The sequence below is a fragment of the Carcharhinus amblyrhynchos genome, chromosome 10 (assembly GCF_965287045.1).
Source record: "Carcharhinus amblyrhynchos chromosome 10, sCarAmb.v2.hapA, whole genome shotgun sequence".
In the NCBI taxonomy this organism is placed as follows: Eukaryota; Metazoa; Chordata; class Chondrichthyes; order Carcharhiniformes; family Carcharhinidae; genus Carcharhinus; species Carcharhinus amblyrhynchos.
In genome coordinates, this window is record NC_137333.1 from 82,384,699 (window position 1) to 82,404,162 (window position 19,464).

The 19,464-nt window shown below is 43.4% G+C and overlaps 1 protein-coding gene and 1 long non-coding RNA gene across 2 annotated transcripts in view; one reads left to right on the forward strand and one right to left on the reverse strand.

Moving 5' to 3' along the window:
• The window catches only part of alg5 (ALG5 dolichyl-phosphate beta-glucosyltransferase), a 31,914-nt gene extending 21,374 nt beyond the window's left edge, over window positions 1-10,540 (reverse strand). The window contains exons 1-2 of the mRNA XM_080197483.1: window positions 10,413-10,540; window positions 399-570 (exon numbers count right to left, since the gene is read on the reverse strand). Coding sequence (XP_080053609.1) covers window positions 399-570; window positions 10,413-10,472 — 232 coding nt within the window. The 5' untranslated portion in view covers window positions 10,473-10,540. The remainder of the gene's footprint in view (window positions 1-398; window positions 571-10,412) is intronic.
• The window catches only part of LOC145349121 (uncharacterized), a 20,909-nt gene continuing 1,505 nt past the window's right edge, over window positions 61-19,464 (forward strand). Inside the window, exon 1 of the long non-coding RNA XR_013888063.1 lies at window positions 61-213. This is a non-coding gene — a long non-coding RNA (uncharacterized LOC145349121). The remainder of the gene's footprint in view (window positions 214-19,464) is intronic.

Genomic DNA, 19,464 nt, shown 5'->3' on the forward strand with positions numbered 1-19,464 from the left:
AAAACAAGTTCATCACACTCGCATTAAGCACAGAATAAATACATTTTAATCATTCTGATGAATAATAGGCTCTGGGTAGCTGAATGCATTAAGACCATTTTTCTTTTACAGGAAAGTACAAAGTGCAGCACCTTTAATACTGGAGTATCCAGCATAGATGTTGCACTCAAATCTCTGGAATGGAATTTGAACCCACAATGTCCAACTCAAGAGGTAAGCGTTCTATCCACTGTTGACACCAAATTATCTCCATCTTCAGAAGATTATACTTGTAAAGATGTGAATCTGTACCTTCCGAAAGCCTGAGCAGTGTATCAGATCCGCTGTTAAGAAAACTGGTCAGTCATGATCCTGCCAAGAATTGCTAAAATTGAAAAACATTTGTCAGTAAAACTTACATCTTTCTTCTTCATTATAAGAGGGGACAATTACGGACAGTTCTATTGTGGGCCGATCATAAATGCTGGGAAACAATTCCTTCTCAGAATGTAGACTCCTGAAGAATTTTTCATTCTCTCCAAGAGTGAGGTTTGGCATTTTTATGGCAGTCACATGCGCAATGAACACCAGCTATAAAAGACAAAAAATGGTTGTGAAACATACAATGTTACATTATAGAGGGAATTTTATGAATAACTTACACCTCAAATCAATATGGTTTTTAAATGATTAATAAAACTATAAAACCTGGTTTTAAGTAGACAATTCCTTACCATGGTTATGTTTCAAGCTTTTTTTTCATTTGTGAGATATGGGCATCACTGGCTGGCCAGCATTTATTGCCCACACCTAGTTGCCATTGAGGCAGTGGTGGTGAGCTGCTATCTTGAATCATTGCAGTCCATGTGCTGTGAGTTGACCCACATTGCTGTTAGGGAGAGAATTCTCATATTTTGACCCAGTGACTGCAAAGGAATGGCGATGTACTTCCAAGTCAGAATGGCAAGTGGCTCGGAGGGGAACTTGCAGGTAGTGATATTCCCATATCTGCTGTCTTGCCCTTCTAGATGGAAATGGTCATGGGTTTGGAAAGTGCTGTCTAAGGATCTTTGGTGAATTGCTGCAGTGCATCTTGTATTATACACTCCTGCTACTCAGTGTCGGTGGTGCAGGGAGTGGATATGGTGCCAATCAAGTGGGTTGCTTTGTCGTGGATGGTGTCAAGCTTCTTGAGTATTGTTGGAGCTGCACCCATCCAGATAAGTAGGGAGCATTCCATCACACTCCTGACTTGTCCCTTCTAGATGGTGGATAGGCTTTGTGGAGTTAGGTGGTGAGTTACTTGGTGCGGTATTCCTAGTCTCTGACCTGCTCTCATAGCCACTGTGTTTATGTAGCGAGTCTAGTTGAGTTTCTGATCAATGGTAACCCCAAGGATGTTGACAGTGGAGGATTCAGTGAAAATAACACCATGGAATGTCAAGAGGCAGTGATTAGAGTCTCTTATTAGTAACAGTCATTGCTTGGCACTTGTGTGGAGTGAATATCACTTGTGACTTGTCAGCTCAAGCCAGATCTTGTTGCACTTGAACATGGACTGCTTCATTATCTGAAGAGTCGCGAAAGGTGCTGAACGTTGTGCAATCATCAGCAAACATCCCCACTTCTGACCTTATGATGGAGGGAAGGTCATTGGTGAAGCAGCTGAAGATGGTTGGACACCACTTAGGTCACTACCCTGAGGGACTCCTGCAGAGATGTCCTTGGGCTGAGATGACTGACCTTTCATAACCATCTTCCCACGTGCCAGGTATGACTCCAACCTGCAGAGAGTTTGCCCCCAATACCCATTGATTCCAATTTCGCTAGGGATCCTTGATGACACATTCGGTCGAGTGCAGCCTTGATGTCAAGGTCTGTGACTCTCTCCTCACCTCTGGAATTCAGCTTTTTTGTCCATGTTTGAACCAAGGCTGTAATGAGGTCAGGAGCCGAGTGACCCTGGCAAAACCCAAACTGGGTATCACTGAGCCGATTATTGCTGAGCAACTGCTGCTTGATAGCACTGTTCTTGGTCCCTTCCATCACTTTACTGATGGATCGATAGTAAACTGATTGGACGGTTATTGGTCGGGTTGAATTTGTCCTGCTGTGTGTGTACAGGACACATCTGGGCAACTTTCCACATTGTTGGGTAGATGCCAGTGTTGTAACTGTATTAGGAGAGCTTGGCTAGGGGAATGGCAAGTTCTGGACCACAAGTCTTCAGTACTATTGCCAGAATATTATCAGGGCCCATTGCCTTTGCAGTATCCAGCATCTCCAACCGTTTCTTGATTTCACGTGGAGTGAATCGAATTGGCTGCAGACTGACATCTGAAATGTTGGGGACCAATGGAGGAGGCCAAGATGGATATCCACTTGGCACTTCTGGCGGAAGGTTGTTGCAAATGCTTCAACCTTATCTTTTGCAATGATGTGCTGGGCTCCTCCATCATTGAGAACGGGGATATTTGTGGAGCCTTCTCCTCCTCCAGCGAGTTATTTAATTGTCCACCACCATTCACGACTGGATGTGGCAGGACAGCGGTGCTTAGGTCTGATCTGTTGGTTGTGGGATCACGTAGCTCTATCTATCACTTGCTGTTTATGCTGTTTGGCATGCAGATACTCCTGTTTGATAGATGTAAATGTAGCTGTAAATGTGTTACAATTCTGAGTCCAGAATTTTTGGCCTTTACGAATTCAAATACTCATTGTAGACATTTTTTAAACAACATTTTTCTTACTCATTCATATCATCTTTGTGATAGTTTACATTATCAATCCTCTTTAGTCAAGTCTACTATTTTAATTCTAGATGGGGACAAAAGCTCGGAAAATTTGCAATGGAGATTCTCCGTACTTTCGGATGCTTAAGTATTTATTTTATCATCAAAAAGAAAGTAGAGCCAATTAAAGCCGGGGCAAATTAGGGAAAAATCAGTTTATATTTTGAACATCAAGAAAACTATCAAAAAATATCAAGACATACCTCAAGCCTGCTCTGCCATTCAATAAGATCGTGGCTGATCTGACCGCAACACCATATTCCATCTACTCCTGCTAACCTTTGACTCCCTTGTCAGCCAAAATTCTACCTCTCTCTGCCTTAAAAGTATTCAATGAACCAGCCTCCATCACTCTCTGAGGAAGAGAGGTCCCAAAGATTTGAACATATACCTTCACATCACACCAAATCACCTAGTCATCAACATCCCTTGCATCACCACTCACTCTCTCCCTCCTCCTCTGCAACATCACCTCCCCCCCACCCTACCAACTCCACTCACAGGATGGCTGTTCCTGAGCTGCCTTTAAAATTATACCATTAAGTTTATATTGCTTCTCCTCATTCTTCCTACCAAAATGAATCTGTTCATATTTATCGTCAATAAATGTCATTTGCCACAGGTCTGCTCATTTTAGCAGTCTGTTTATGTCCTCCTGAGGCTGGAATCTTTGAAATGATTCCCCTTAAAGCAAAAAGACAGGATCATTAATACATATCAAAAGAATCAGTGGTCCCACTAACGACCCATGCGAGACACCACTATACTTCTCTCCAGTCTGAAAAACAGCCACTCACTGCTTCCCAGTACCTTCACTAATTCTGTACTCAGGGGTACACTGCCCCTTTAATCCCAACAAAGTTCAATTTTGCCAACTACTGGGCTTTTTAATCAAATGCCTGTTGAGAATTTATCTACATATCAACTGCATTATCATTGTCAACTCTTTCCATTACTTCAACAAGGAACTCAATCAAGTTTGTCAACATGATTTGCCTTCAATAAATCCATGCTGTATATTTGTCATTCTAACAAGTAATTTATAATGGCAAGACAAAAGCAAAACATTGGAAGATGCTGGATATCTGAAATAAAAACAGAAAATGCTCAAAGTAATCAGCAGGTTAGGCAGCATCTGTGGAAAGAGGAAAAGACACCAGACTTTCATTGTAAAGGGAGATGATCAAATTCAGTGTTCCTATTAAGCCAAGAGGTTTCATTATTGTATATAATTGTACAATTATCATCATAATTTGTACCAGAATGTATACTTAATTTCTTGAGCGTTTACAGTCAGCGCCCCATATAACTTCCCTGTTGTCAGCCAAAAGGTTTGCCCATGACTGCGCTGAACTATTCCTTCAACTATCCTTTTACTATTTATGTTTACGAAAGATTTTTACTTTTCCTTATCAGCTAACCTACTCTCATATACTTTTTGTCCCTCAAATCCTTGTTCAATTCTTTGTGAAGAGTCTACCTGACTCTTCACAAAAGAAAAATTTGCAGTTAAAAAGTGCTTTCCACGACCACTGAATTGCTCATAGCATCTTGCAGCCAATTAAGTACTTTTAAAGTGTAGTTACTGTTGTAAGAAACATGGCAACCAATTTGCACACAAGCCTCCACAAACAGCAGTTTCATAATGGTGAGATAATTTGTCTTTGCGATGTTGCTTTGGGGGGGGAAAATAGAACAGGCTCCCCTGTTCTTCAAAATAATGCTATGGGATCTTTTACATCCATCCAAGCAATCAGATGTGACAATAGTTAACTGTCTCATCCAGAAGATGCCACTTTCAAAAGTACAGCACTCCTTCAATACTGTACTGGAGTATTAGTCTTGATTTTTCTGTTCAAGCCTTGGAGTGGAACTTGGAACTGTGAACCTTGTGAACAGAAGTGAGAATGCTACCATTACAGCTGTGGTTGACACATAATCCGGTTTTTTGAAATGATTACTGGCATGGTGGGTAAAGGGGTCTCTAAGGATATTGTCCGTATGGACTACCTGAAGACAGGTGATATATTTCTATATAAAAAAAATTAGCAAACGTGAAAGTGCACAGAATTAGAGGTAACTTTGTGACATTGGCGATTAGTTGGGAAATAGGATACAGAGATTGGAACAGGTGGTATAAAGGCAATATATTCAGATTGTGACAAGTAGTGTTCTCCATGGGATCTGCTGTGGGACCTCACTTTTTCACCATACTATTAATAGCCTGGATGAAAGAATAGAAAATTATATCCAGTTTCCAGATTAACCTAGCCAGGAGAATATAGTGCTACAGGTGAAGGAAGTTGCAAGGAGACATTGGCCGATTAAGTGATGGGCAGAACTGTGCAAACATGAAGTCACCCACTTAAAACTTAAATATAAATGAGTATTTTCCAAGTGGTGAGAAATTAGAAATACTAGTAATGAAGTAATAATACTGAAGATTTGTGCTCCAAAACTAGCTATGTCCTTAGCCAAGCTGTTCTAGTGCAGAGCCAACATAGGCATCTATCCGGTAATGTGGAAAATTGCCCAGGTTTTGTCAAAGGGAAATCATATTTAACCAATTTAATGGAGTGCTTTGAAGGACTTGTGTATTGTGCATAAAGGGAAACTGGTGGTTGTACGGAACATAGATTTCAGGAAAGCATTTGATAAGGTGCCACTTCAATGATTGTGGAAAATAAAAGCTCATGGAGATAACGTGCTGGCATTGATTGAAGATCGGCTAACTAACAGGAAACAGAGACTAGTCATAAATGGGTCTTTTTCTGGTTTGCAGGATGTAAAAAGTGGTGAGCCACAGGAATCAGTGCTGGGGCCTCAACTTTTACAATTTATATAAATGACTTAGATGAAGGGACCAAAGATATAGTTCAAAGTTTGCTGATGACACAAAGATAAGTAGGAAAGTAAGTTGTGAAAAGGATGTAAGGAGGCTACAAAGGGACAGATCGGTGAAGTGAGTGGGCAAAAATCTGGCAAACAGAGTATAAATGTGAACAAATGGGAAATTGTTCACTTTAGCAGCATATTATCTAAATGGTGAGACGGCAGAGATCTAGGATTCAGAGGGATCTGGACGTCAATGTACAAATCACAAAAGACTAGTATACAGGCAAAGCAAGTAATTAGGAAAATGAGTACAATGTTATTGTTGTGGGGGTAATTGATTACAAATGTAGGAAGCTTATGCTTCAGTTGTACAGGGTGCTGATGATACCAGATCTGGAGTACCATGTACATACAGTATGAGTTTAAGATGTAAATACATCCTAGAAGTAGTTTAGAAGAGATTTACTCAATTAGTACCAGGAATGGAGTGAGGAGAAGGTGGAAGCAGAAAGGAAATTGGAGCCAAGACCACAACCAGACCAGCTTGATCTTACTGAATGATAGATCAGATCTGAAAGGCCAAATGGCCTAATCCTGCTGAAACGTTCCTATACAAATATTGTGGCTACAAAGGCAGGTCAGAATTTGGGAATTCTGTGGGGAGAATGTACTTCCTGTCTTCATAAAGCCTGCCCCCATCTATAAGGCACAAGTCAGGAGCGTGATGAAATACTCTCCGCGTGTCTAGATGAATGCAGCTACAACAAGGACAAAGCATCCCATCTTACTCGTACCCCATCCATCACCTTCAACATCTGCATCCTCCACCACTGATGCATAGTGACAGCAGTGTGTATCATCTACACGGTATACTGCAGCACACAATCTCCTTTGACAGCATCTGCAAAACCCACAAACGCAAATAGCTAGAAGGACAAGGACAGCTGACACATGAGAACACTACCACTTGTAAGTTCCCATCCAATCCACACACCATCCTGCCTCAGTACTATACTGCCACTCCTTCACCGTTGCTTGGTCAAAATCCTGAACGTATTCTCTAACAGCATTGAGTGTACCTATATCATGTGAACTGCAGTGGTTCAAGAACGTAGTTCAATCCTATCTTCTCAAGGGCAACTGGGGTGGGCAATAAATGCTGGCCCACATCCTGTCAAAGAATAAAAGAGGAACAAGAGATTTGGGAGTCCAAGTTCACAAACTATTTAAAAACTAGTGGACGGTTAGAAAAAGAAACCGTGAAAGACAATTCTGGAATTAAAAATTTCCAGGTTGGAAAAAAAAGATCAGAATGAAACCCAGGGTACATAAGAACATAAGAAATAGGAGCAGGAGTAGGCCATCTAGCCCTTTGAGCCATTTCTGACTGATTTTTGAAAGAACTGAATGCTTGAGTAAAGGACAATTTAACATACACCTGTTGGTTGTTTCTTTCTCAGCTGTATTAAAAGTTCCATTGTGCTTTAAAGAATAGGCTGGCCACAAAAATGGGGCTTTTAGTCTGTTTACTGTAGAAATGCTTCAATCATTTAGAGCTTTAGTTACACTCCATAACATGTAGTACTGCATGTACGCAGGACACTATACTTCAGGAAGGATAGCTAGGCATTTGAGGAAGTGCAGATTCCCCTGAATGAATACAAGTCTTAAAATGTTTAATTATGCATAAAGTTGGTTTGTATTCCGTTGAGTACAAAAGATGGAGGAGGATTTGGCAGTGCAGATGACAAAATGATTCCCTTCATGGAACAATAATAATGCTAATAACAATAATAACTAATAAAATTCCCTAATTGAAACTAAGCCAATTAATATGGAACTTGGGAATCACTTTTTCACACAAAGGTATTAGGGATCTGGAACTCTTTCCCGTAAAAGACCTTGGATGCTAAATCAATTGAAATGTTATAGTCAGGTAGGTGTTTGTTGCGTATAGATAAAGAAAAATGGAGCTAATGCAGGTAATTGGTGATCAGTCAATGATCTAACCGGATGATGAGCAGCTTTGAGGGGTTGAATTGTGCACAAGCCCTGTTCCATTTTGAAAACATTTCCAAACCTGTGATCTCTACTACCTAGAAGAAAAAGGGCAGCAGCTTCATGGTATAGCATGGTATATCTGCAAGATCTCCTCCAAGTCACAAACCTGACTTACAGAGTCCTGAAATGTTAACTCTGTCCTATCTCCATGGATGCTGCCAGACCTGAGTACAGTAATTTCAGTATTTCCTGTTTTTATTCCAAATTTCCAGCATTTGGAGTATTTTGTTAACAGGAATAACAGAAATAATTTGGGTCAAAATCCTGGAACACCATTCCTAAGAGCATTTTCAGTGTAACTGCACCAGCTGGACTGTAGCAGCACAATAAAAGTAGTGTTGGGGAATACATTCTGGTGTTGCTAGTTTCATCCACATCCTATGCAAGAATAAAAAATGTGAGCATCTCTGAACAAACATACATAGATAGACAGGAAGAGGGCTTAGTGTAGGAATTTCAGACAGATTTGAGCAGCTGATGGTAGGATTAAGGGCAAGGCTTAATGTATGAGAGGCTAGGAACAGAGGAAGGGAGAGTTTTCTGGAGAAAGGCAGTGAGCATATGAAAACTAGGAATTAGACACAAGAGAGGCCACAAAGAACTCAGGTACAAGAAATATGTCTTAAAATTTAAGGCATTGGGGGGACAAGCTAATATAAATATGTACTGACTAAAATATTGCTACTTTACCAAATAATTGTTATCCTTACTAATTGCAAGGACAATAACTAGTTGGTGCGAGTAGCAATATTTTTAATAAGCTGAGGTTTACAAAGATGTGGGAGGCCAACCAGGAGAGCTTTTGAGCAGCAGAGCCCGTAGACCACAAGGGCAAGAATGAGTTTCCATAGTAGATGAGCTGAGGTTGGAGGAAAAATTGGTGACAATGAAGGCAGAAGTCAGCATATTTAAGAACATGGGGTTGGAAGCTTAGCTTGAGGTTGATGAGATTGTTCAGTTTGCCAGCAGTCTGAGTCGTCTAGAACAAGTAGTGGGGAAGTAGTAGCAACAAGGATGTGAAGCGTGAAATGGACTTAATAAGATGACAATAACTCAAGATTAATCAGTCCAGTATAAGATTCAGAAAGGGTCTCTATGGTTACGAATCTTTAGAACATAATGAATAAGTGGTGATCTGGTCATTATTATATTATTGAAGTTCAAGTTTCCTGTATTGCAACATTCAAAAAAATCCGTTCAGTGGCTGTAGAACACTTTGGAACATCCCAAGCAAAAAGGCACTGTGCAAGTCTTCCTTTTGCAATGCTTGATTTGAGCAACTCATGACTCAGCCAGGATTGCATGTCAAATAAAGCCATCATGATAGCATCCAGTTTGATTCCACCCCTGCCCGTGTGCTATCAGCACAGAAGTGAAAGCTGCCAATTGAACTCTGCCAAAGGGTCATCCAGACTTGAAATGTCGGCTCTGTTCTCTCTCCGCAAGATGCTGTCAGACCTGCTGACAGTTTCCAGCATTTTCTGCTTTATTGTTTTAGATACAGCATCCATAATAATTTACTTTCTTTAAAAAAAAGTCAATTTGCCTCTCCTTCTTCTACTCAAATCTGTGCACCCAGGGAGGAAAACCAAGCTGGTTTGCTTTCAAAGATTCCCTCCCCACTACTGCCAACTCTGAGACAAGCCATGAAATTGCTGCATGATGCAAAATGCCCAGGGAGAAGAAGTTCCTCCCCAAGTATCTTAACATGATGCTACCAAGTAGGAGACGGTGTCCATGGAGAAGGAGTAGATATGCTGGCGTTGGAGTGGGTCCAGAGGAGGTTCATGAGAATGATGCCAGGAACAAAAGCTTTGATGTATGAGGAGCTTTTGAGGGCTCTGGGTCTGTACTCAATGGAGCTCAGAGGATGTGGGGTGATCTCATTGAAGAATACTCAAAGGCCTGGATAAAACGGACATGGAAAAGATGTTTCCATTAGGAGTGCTAGGATCAGAGGGCACAGCCTCAGAGTAAAGGGATGACCCTTTAGAATCGAGAGGAGGAGGAATTTCTTTAGCCAGGTGGTAAGTCTGTGGAATTCATTGCCACAGAAGATGGTGGGGGCCAAGTATTTAAGACAGAGATAAATAGGTTCTTCATTGGTAAAGGGGGTCAAAGTTTACATAGAAACATAGAAGAGTATAGCACAGTACAGGCCCTTCAACCCTCAATGTTGTGCCGAGCTATGTCCAAACCCAAGATCAAACTAGCCCAAGCTACCTCAACTCCCTAGGTGAGTTGGTTGGAGGAAAAATTGGTGACAATGAAGGCAGAAGTCAGCATATTTAAGAACATGGGACTGGAAGCTTAGCTTATGGGGAAAAGGCAGGAGAGTGGGGTTGAGAAACATATCACCCACAGAGATCAAAGAATCTCCAGAGTGCAGGAGCAGCCATTTGGCCCATATGATCTGCACTGATAGCAATGGGCCAAATGGCCTAATTCTGCTCTACATGTGTGATAGCACATTTTAATGAGCTTGCCGCACCGCACAGCAAAGCACACCCCAATACATCCTCACTCTTCCAAACATACACACACATCCCCATATATGTATGTACAACCTCCCCTCCCCCCCCAAATGGGGAGATGTGCCAGTTAGAAAATTGAATAACCGGGGACATATGAACAGGTCATCATAACACCAACTGTCTCCCCGGGAGCAGAGCGGGACGGGAGCCTGCAGCAACACCACAAGAAGTTACAGCAGACTTGATGCAAGATGGTAGAGACTGAACTCACCAAGAGCAGGAGCGAGAGGGCCACAGCGGCGGCCAGCTGCAGCAACACCGCCAGCTCCATGGGCCCCCGCTCACCGCCGCCCCGGCAACCGCGCCAGCCTATCGCAGCCCACCAGCGAGGCGGAAACCGGCCTCCGTCCCAGCGAGCAAGGAGGGTGCTACAGGAAGCAAGAGGGACCACTCCGTCACTGACTGGGAAGGAGCCGCCACTGCAGTGCCACCCGGCGCTGGGGTACCGCCACTGCAGCAATGCGCACTCAGGCCAGTTCTGATCAAGGGTCTTTTGGATTTGCAACATTGGCTCTAAACCTGTTGGACTTTAACCTGGTGTTGTGAGACTTCTTACTCTATTTTTTCTCCACAGAAGCTGTCAGACCTAAAATTTGCCAGTTTTTTCTGTTTTCCTGCATGTGCCGTAATTTGTATTTATCACATTCATTGTCTTTTTAAATATTTAACAGAGAAAGACATAAGAACATAAGAACATAAGAACATAAGAAATAGGAGCAGGAGTAGGCCATCTGGCCCTTCGAGCCTGCCCCGCCATTCAATAAGATCATGGCTGATCTGTCGTGGCTCAGTTCCACTTTCCCGCCCTCTCCCCATAACCCTTAATCCCCTCTCTTATCAAAAACCCATCAACCCGCTTCTTAAAAATATTTAGCGAGGCAGCCTCCACCACTTCAACGGGCAGAGAATTCCAGAGATTCACCACCCTTTGAGTGAAGAAGTTCCTCCTCAACTCCGTTCTGAACCGCCCCCCCTTTATCTTGAGGCTGTGCCCCCTAGTCCTACTGTCTTTTTTGAGCGGGAAGAGTCTTTCCACCTCTATCCTATCCATCCCATTCATCATCTTATACGTCTCAATGAGATCTCCCCTCATTCTTCTAAACTCTAACGAGTACAAGCCTAGTTTATTCAGCCTCTCCTCATAGCTCAACCCCCTCAACTCCGGTATCAGCCTAGTAAACCTCCTCTGCACTCCCTCCAAGGCCAAAATATCCTTGCGCAGGTGCGGCGCCCAAAACTGCACACAGTACTCCAGCTGCGGCCTCACCAATGCCCTATACAGCTGCAGCAAGACCTCCCTACTTTTATATTCACATAAGACATGGGAGTAGATCTATGCCATGTGGAGTCTGTTCCCATTTTGGGTATGATCATGGCTGAGCTTGGCCTTCAACTCCACTTTCCTGCCCAGTTCCTTTTTTTTATTCATTCGTGGCCAGCATTTATTGTCCATCCCTAGTTGCCCTTGTTCAGAGGGCAGTTAAGAGTCAACCACGTTGCTGTGGCTCTGGACTCACATGTCGGCCAGACTAAGTAAGGACGTCAGATTGCTTTCCCTAAAGGATATTAGTGAACCAGATGGGTTTTTTCCTGAATATTGACAATAATTTCATGGTCCTTTGATACCCCAAGAGACCAAAAATCTGTACATATGTCAGCCTTAAATATATTCACTGATAGCACATCCATAACCAACTAGGGAAAAGTTCATGATTCTCAGCCCTTTGAGTGAAGAAATTTCTCCTCAGCTCAGTCTTAAACGATTAGCCCCTTATCCTGCAACTCCACCCCCTTCTTTAGATGACCAGCCAGAGGGGCATCTCTGTACCAAGCCAGCCAAGCCTTCGTAATCTTGAATGTTTAAATGACATCATCTTTCATTTCTCTAAATGTTTATGGACTGAATTTGCTGTCTGTCATCTTTGGACAACCCTCTTGTGGTGGGACTCTGCTAACCAGCTGCTTACAGACATTGTTCCCTTCAAGTGAACAGGTGAAGAATTTTGGAGTTGTACAATCTGCCTTTATTACGAGCTAGGAGTCCAGTAGGCCAGCTGGTGGTACAATGCAGAGCATTGGATACAGCATCACACAAACAGAGATACTTCCATATTGAATTACAAGTAATTAGCATATTTTGGTCAGAGATGTACATTTGTATAGAAGTTATCTCCATCCATTCACAACTATTGATTAGGGTTACATCATGCCTAAGGTACAAAATACTACTAACCGATCACGACGTGCACATTTATTAGATTATAATATCTGATCAGTGTAAATGTTCAAATATGCTATCTAATCTGATTTGCTACTGGGTACAATTTGTCCTTAACATAACAACTTGTGTCTGACTTGTAGATATCAATTATCCTCCTCATGTCCAAGGCCCCTAGTGTTTGATGAATTCTCTCAGGTTAGGGAGGTCCGATAGACAGGCAAGCCCAATATTTAAGTTGTAAACAGTATTGCCTCTCTATGGCATCTTTAGACCATTTGGGTGGCAGAAAAAATTAGGGAACAGCACTACATCGTGAGAGTCAATACCTGTAATGTTTCTGCCTGAGAACTAACAGTCTGCAGCTTACGCCCTTGGATACTAACTCACAGCTAGCGGTGTGTATGATTTTCTACTAAACTGAATCTTTTAATCCCATCAGTGAGTATAGAACATAAGAACATAAGAAATAGGAGCAGGAGTAGGCCAACTAGCCCTTCGAGCCTGCCCCGCCATTCAATAAGATCATGGCTGATCTGTCGCGGCTCAGTTCCACATTCCCGCCCTCTCCCCATAACCCTTAATCCCCTCTCTCATCAAAAACCCATCAACCCGCGTCTTAAAAATATTTAGCGAAGTAGCCTCCACCACTTCAACGGGCAGAGAATTCCAGAGATTCACCACCCTTTGAGTGAAGAAGTTCCTCCTCAACTCCGTTCTAAACCGCCCCCCTTTTATTTTGAGGCTGTGCCCCCTAGTCCTATTGTCTTTTTTGAGCGGGAAGAGTCTTTCCACCTCTATCCTATCCATCTCATTCATCATCTTATACGTCTCAATGAGATGTCCCCTCATTCTTCTAAACTCTAATGAGTACAAGCCTAATCTATTCAGCCTCTCCTCATAGCTCAACCCCCTCAACTCCGGCATCAGCCTAGTAAACCTCCTCTGCACTCCCTCCAAGGCTAAAATATCCTTGCGTAAGTACGGCGCCCAAAACTGCACACAGTACTCCAGTATCAGTACTCCAGCTGCGGCCTCACCAATGCCCTATACAGCCGCAGCAAGACCTCCCTACTTTTATATTCAATCCCCCTCGCGATGAAGGCCAGCATCCCATTCGCCTTCCTGACCACCTGCTGCATCTGCAAGCTGGGTTTTTGCGACTCATGCACAAGGACCCCGAGGTCCCTCTGCACCGTCGCCTGCTGCAGTTTTTCTCTACGTAAGTAATAATCCTTCCTACCATTATTCCTACCAAAGTGGACCACCTCGCACTTGCCAACATTAAATTCCATTTGCCATTTCCTGGCCCATTCGCCCAGCCTATCTAGATCCTTCTGTAGACTCTCCCCACCCTCCGCACAATTTGCCTTTCCACCAATTTTGGTGTCATCAGCAAATTTCGACACCCTGCACTCGGTTCCCTCCTCCAGATCATCTATATAAATGGTAAATAGCTGAGGCCCCAGCACCGACCCCTGGGGCACCCCACTAGTCACCAACCGCCAATCCGAATAGCACCCATTGACCCCCACTCTCTGCCTCCTATTTGACAACCAGTCCTCTATCCACGCTAACACCCTACCCCCAACTCCATGCCCCCTGACCTTCTGTAATAACCTCTTGGGAGGTACCTTGTCAAACGCCTTCTGAAAATCCAGAAAGACCACATCCACCGGCTCTCCTCTATCGACCGCCCTAGACACATCCTCATAGAACTCCAGTAAATTTGTCAGACACGACTTCCCTTTAACGAAACCGTGCTGCGTCTGCTCTATCAAGCAGTTCCACTCAAGATGCCTCGCTATTTCCTCCTTGATGACGGATTCTAACATTTTACCTACAACAGACGTTAAACTAACAGGCCTATAATTCCCCGCCTTTTGTCTGGCACCCTTCTTAAACAACGGCGTAACATTAGCCGTTTTCCAATCATCCGGCACTTCCCCGGAATCCAGCGACGTCTGGAAAATAACCACCAAGGCATCCACTATCACCTCCGCCATTTCTTTCAGGACCCTCGGATGCATTCCATCCGGTCCTGGGGACTTGTCCACAATCAGCCCCCCCCCCCCCCCCCCCAGTCTGTCGAGCACCACCTCTCTAGTAACAGTAATGTCATCGAGACCCTCCAGTCCTACCACCTTTCCATCTCTAACATCCGGCAAATTATTCACGTCCTCCTCCGTGAAGACCGAAACAAAAAAGTTATTCAAGACCTCCGCCATATCCCCATCCCCTACCACTAAGTCCCCCTTCTCATCCTCTAAGGGACCAACGTTCACCCTAGCCAGCCTCTTCCTTTTTATATATTTATAAAAACTCTTGCTATCCTTTTTTATATTAAGCGCTAGCCCAGCTTCATAGTTTCTCCTACCCTCCTTTATCAACTTCTTTGTCAATCTTTGTTGACATTTAAACCTCTCCCAATCCTCTTCTTGCCCACTACTCTTTGCTACTCTAAATGCCTCCGCTTTTAATTTAACACTTTCCTTCACCTCCTTCGTTATCCACGGCTTATTACCTCTCCTCCTACAGTCCTTTTTGACCATCGGAATAAATTTCCGCTGAGCACCAAGAAAGATCTCCTTAAAGATCCTCCACTGCTCCTCGACAGACCTACCTTCCAACGCGCTCCCCCAGTCCACGTTCGCCAATTCTTCTCTCATCCTACCGTACTCCCCTCTGTTCAAACAAAGGACGCGTGTCTGGGAACCCACTTTCTCCTCCTCCATCTGCACCAGAAACTCCACCATACAATGATCACTCTCCCCAAGAGGGTCCTTCACCGCAAGCTCCCTAATTCTACCCGCCTCATTACATAGCACCAGATCCAAGATAGCTTGCTCCCTCGTCGGCTCCAACATACACTGTTCAAGGAAACTATCCCGGCAGCATTCCAAGAACTCCTCCTCGAGCCCACCGCGTCCAACATGGGTCGACCAATCAATATGCAGATTGAAATCCCCCATAACCACAGCCGTCCCATTCCTGCACGCTGCACTTATTTGTGCGTTAACAGCCCGCCCCACCTCCAGATCATTATTGGGGGGCCTAAAGACGACACCCACCAGCGTTTTCCTCCCTTTGCTGTTCCTAATCTCTACCCACAACGATTCCACCTTCTGCTCCTTGGCTCCAATATCATCCCTTGCTACCACCCTGATGCTATCCTTAATCAGCAGAGCTACGCCCCCCGCTTTTCCCTCCTGCCTATCCTTCCTAAACACTTGATACCCCTGGACATTCAGCTCCCAGTCCCTGTCACCTTGCAGCCACGTCTCTGTAATGGCCACCAGATCATATCCATTTGTGTCGATCTGCGCCACCAACTCATCCACTTTATTCCTAATGCTTCGCACATTCAGATAAAGCACCTTCATCCCAGCCTTCACCTGGACCTTATTTGCTGGAACGCCACCAACCATACTCACGCCCCTTACTTCCTCTATTATTGGGACATCCTCGGCCTCTATCCTTACCTGTACCGTCTCCTTAACTTTAGACCATTAGTATGGCTACTACCCCTCCCCCCCTTCACCTCTCATCCCAGGGGCCAATCTAAAAAACCTTCTCTTTACAGCCTCAATGCAAATATAGCTACCTTAAACATGAGGACCAACATTGCACATAGTATTCTACATATGGTGTCACCAAAGCCCTGTACAATTATAGCAAGACTGCTATTCTTGTACACCAATCTCCTTGTAATAAAGGCCAACAAGCTATTTGCTTCACATTTAAAGTTTTAAAGTTTATTTATTAGTGTCACAAGTAGGCTTACATTAACACTGCAATGAAGTTACTGTGAAAATCCCCTAGTCACCACACTGTTGTGCCTGTTCGGGTACACTGAGGGAGAATTTAGCATGGCCAATCCACTTAACCAGCACATCTTTCGGACTGTGGGAGGAAACCGGAGCACCCAGAGGAAACCAACTCAGACACGGGGAGAACATGCAGCCTTCAAACAGATGGTGACCCAAGCCAAGAACTGAACTGGATCCCTGGCGTTGTGAGGCACCAGTGCCAACCACTGTGCCACATTTATAGAGTCATAGAGGTTTACAGCAAGGAAACAGACACTTCAGCCCAACTTGTCCATGCCGCCCAGTTTTTACTATTAAGCTAGTCCCAATTGACTGTGTTTGGCCCCTATCCCTCTATACCAATCTTACCCATGTATCTGTCTAAATACATTTTAAAGACAAAATTATACCCACCTCTACTACTACCCCTGGCAGCTCGTTCCAGACAATCATTACCTTCTGTGTGGAAACATTACCCCTCTGGACTCTTTTGTATCTCTCCCCTCTCACCTTAAACCTATGCATTCTAATTTTAAACTCCCCTAGCTTTGGGAAAAGACATTGACTATCTACCTTGTCTACGCCCTTCATTTTTTTATAGACCTTTTTAAGATTACCCCTAAGCCTCCGACGCTCCAGGGAAAAAAGTCTCAGTCCATCCAACCTCTTCTTATAACTCAAACTATCAAGTCCCATTTGCATCCTAGTAAATTTTTTTCAGCACTCGTTCTTGTTTAATATCCTTTCTATAATACGGTGACCAGAACTATACACAGTATTCCAAGTGTGGCCTTACCAATGTCTTGTACAACTTCACCAAGATGTCCCAATTCCTGTATTCAATGTTCTGATGTGGAGATGCCCGCATTGGACTGCAGTAAATGCAATAAGAAGTCTCACAACACCAGTTTAAAGTCCAACAGGTTTATTTTGGTAGCAAAAGCCACTAGCTTTCAGAGCACTGCTCCTTTGTCAGGTAAGTGGGAGTTCTGTTCACAAACAGGGCATAAAAGAAACAAACTCACTTTACAAAATAATGGTGAATGCGAGTCTTTACAGATAATCAAGTCTTAAAGGTACAGACAATGTGAGTGGAGAGAGGGTTAAGCACAGGTTAAAGAGATGTGTATTGTCTCCAGCTGGGACAGTTAGTGAAATTTTGCAAGCCCAGGCAAGTCATGAGGGTTACAGATAGTGTGTAACATATTGATTACACTTGATTATCTGTAAAAACTCGCATTCCAACCATTACTTTGTAAAAGCCAAATTGCCATTTTTCATCCTTCTGATTCCAACTTCCACTGACCCTTGTATTCTCTGATTTCCTAAACCAATAACTTTTCCACTAAAGTGCTTTCTCACTAATGTCCTTAAATCACTTTTTATTATCAGGGCATGTCCTCCTCTTATTCCATTCCATCTGTCTTTTTGAAATGTTGTATACCCTGGAATATGTATTTCTAACCTTGGTCACCTCGTCAGCATGTCTATGAAGTACCAATTAGCTTCAAATAATTGATCTCTATTGTGTCACTAGTTTATCTAGCTTATTATGGATACTCTATGCATTTTGATAAAGTGACTTCAATTTTCTTGTTTTACTACTATTCCCTGCAAGAACCTTACTTTCTGACGCACTAATACCATTAAACTCTGTTCCACTCAGCTTGTCTTTATCCACAGTGATATACTTTTCTATTGCCTCAACTTACATCTTTGGATTTCTAGATCTTCATCACCTGAATGCTCCTCCTTCTCAGTTGCTTTAAAGCCATTTTTTCTAAACTGACCATATTTGCTGGTGAATTCTTACTCTTTTCTATTGCACTGCTACCATTACCTGTATTGCTACCTGGCACTAATGCCTTCTCCTTTCTCTTTAACTTTCCAATCTCCCCCTTATGTGAATACTCCCCCCACCCCTTATTATTTAGTTTAAAGCCCTCACTATTGACCTCCAGCAACTTTCATTGAGCCAGATAGACTCCAAGCAATGGACTGCTTTCTGATGCTTGCAAAAGTCAAAATTCTGTAAAGTTCACTTTGTGAATAAACCCATTTAAAAACCCGCGTAAGCTCTTAGATACACGATACTGACAGCCTGCTGTTTGTCCTTTATTTGTAACCATCTGGTACAATAAATGACTATTTTTGAACAACTTTGGTGAACCATTAACACTCCCTTTGTCTGATGTGTATGATAAATTTGTCAATCTCTCCTTTGATCGATCGATCCCTGTTTATTCTGCTCTGCGTACTCCGCTCCCTTTCCAACTCAGAATCCCTACAGTGCAGAAGGAGGCCATTTGGCCCATCATGTCTGCGCCAACAACAATCCCACTCAGGCGCTATCCCTGCAATTGCACATATTTACCCCATCTAATCCCTCTAACCTATGCATCCGAGGAAACTAAGGGGCAATTTAGTGTGGCCAATCAACCTAACCCACACATCTTTGGGAGGAAACCGGAGCCCCCCAAAGGAAACCCACACAAATACAGGGGAATGTACAAATGCCACACTGTGATCCAAGCCGCGAATCGAAACCTGGGTCCCTGGCGCTGTGAGGCAGCAGCGCTAACCACTGTGCTACCATGCCACCCTATAATTCTTTAAATTTCTACCTTTCTTCAATTTTGTAGAAGGGTCATTTAGACTTGAAGCGCTAACTGTTTCTCCTCTGCACAGATGCTACCAGACCTGGTGAGTTTTATCCAGCAATTTATGTTTCCTTTTAGATTTCTGGCATTCATAGAAACATGATACAGACAACCTGCTGTTTGTCGCTTTTACTTCTTCTTGCTTTAGAGCAATCTTCATTGGCTTTCAGAGCTTTAAACCCTTGATACAAAAAACCTAATGTTATTTGCTGGGACGAGGCAGTGGGTGACATCCATTGTAAAAATAATGACTTGCATGAAGTGATTAGTAAAGAAGAAAAAACAAAAACCTGATGAGATGTAAGCAATCTGATTAGAGTTTAGGTGCAGAGCTGGGGGTTTAGGTGCAGAGCTGGGGGTTTGGGACAGAGTTGGGGGTTAAGGGGCAGAGCTGGGGGTTTAGAAGAAGAGCTGGGGGTTTGGGGCAGAGTTGGGGGGTTTGGGGTAGGGTTGAGGTGTTTAGGGGCAGAGTTGAGGATTTAGGGACAGGGTTGGGGTGTTTAGGGGCAGAGTTGGGGGGTTTAGGGTCAGGGCTGGGGTGTTTAGGGGCAGAGTTGAAGGATTTAGGGTCAGGGT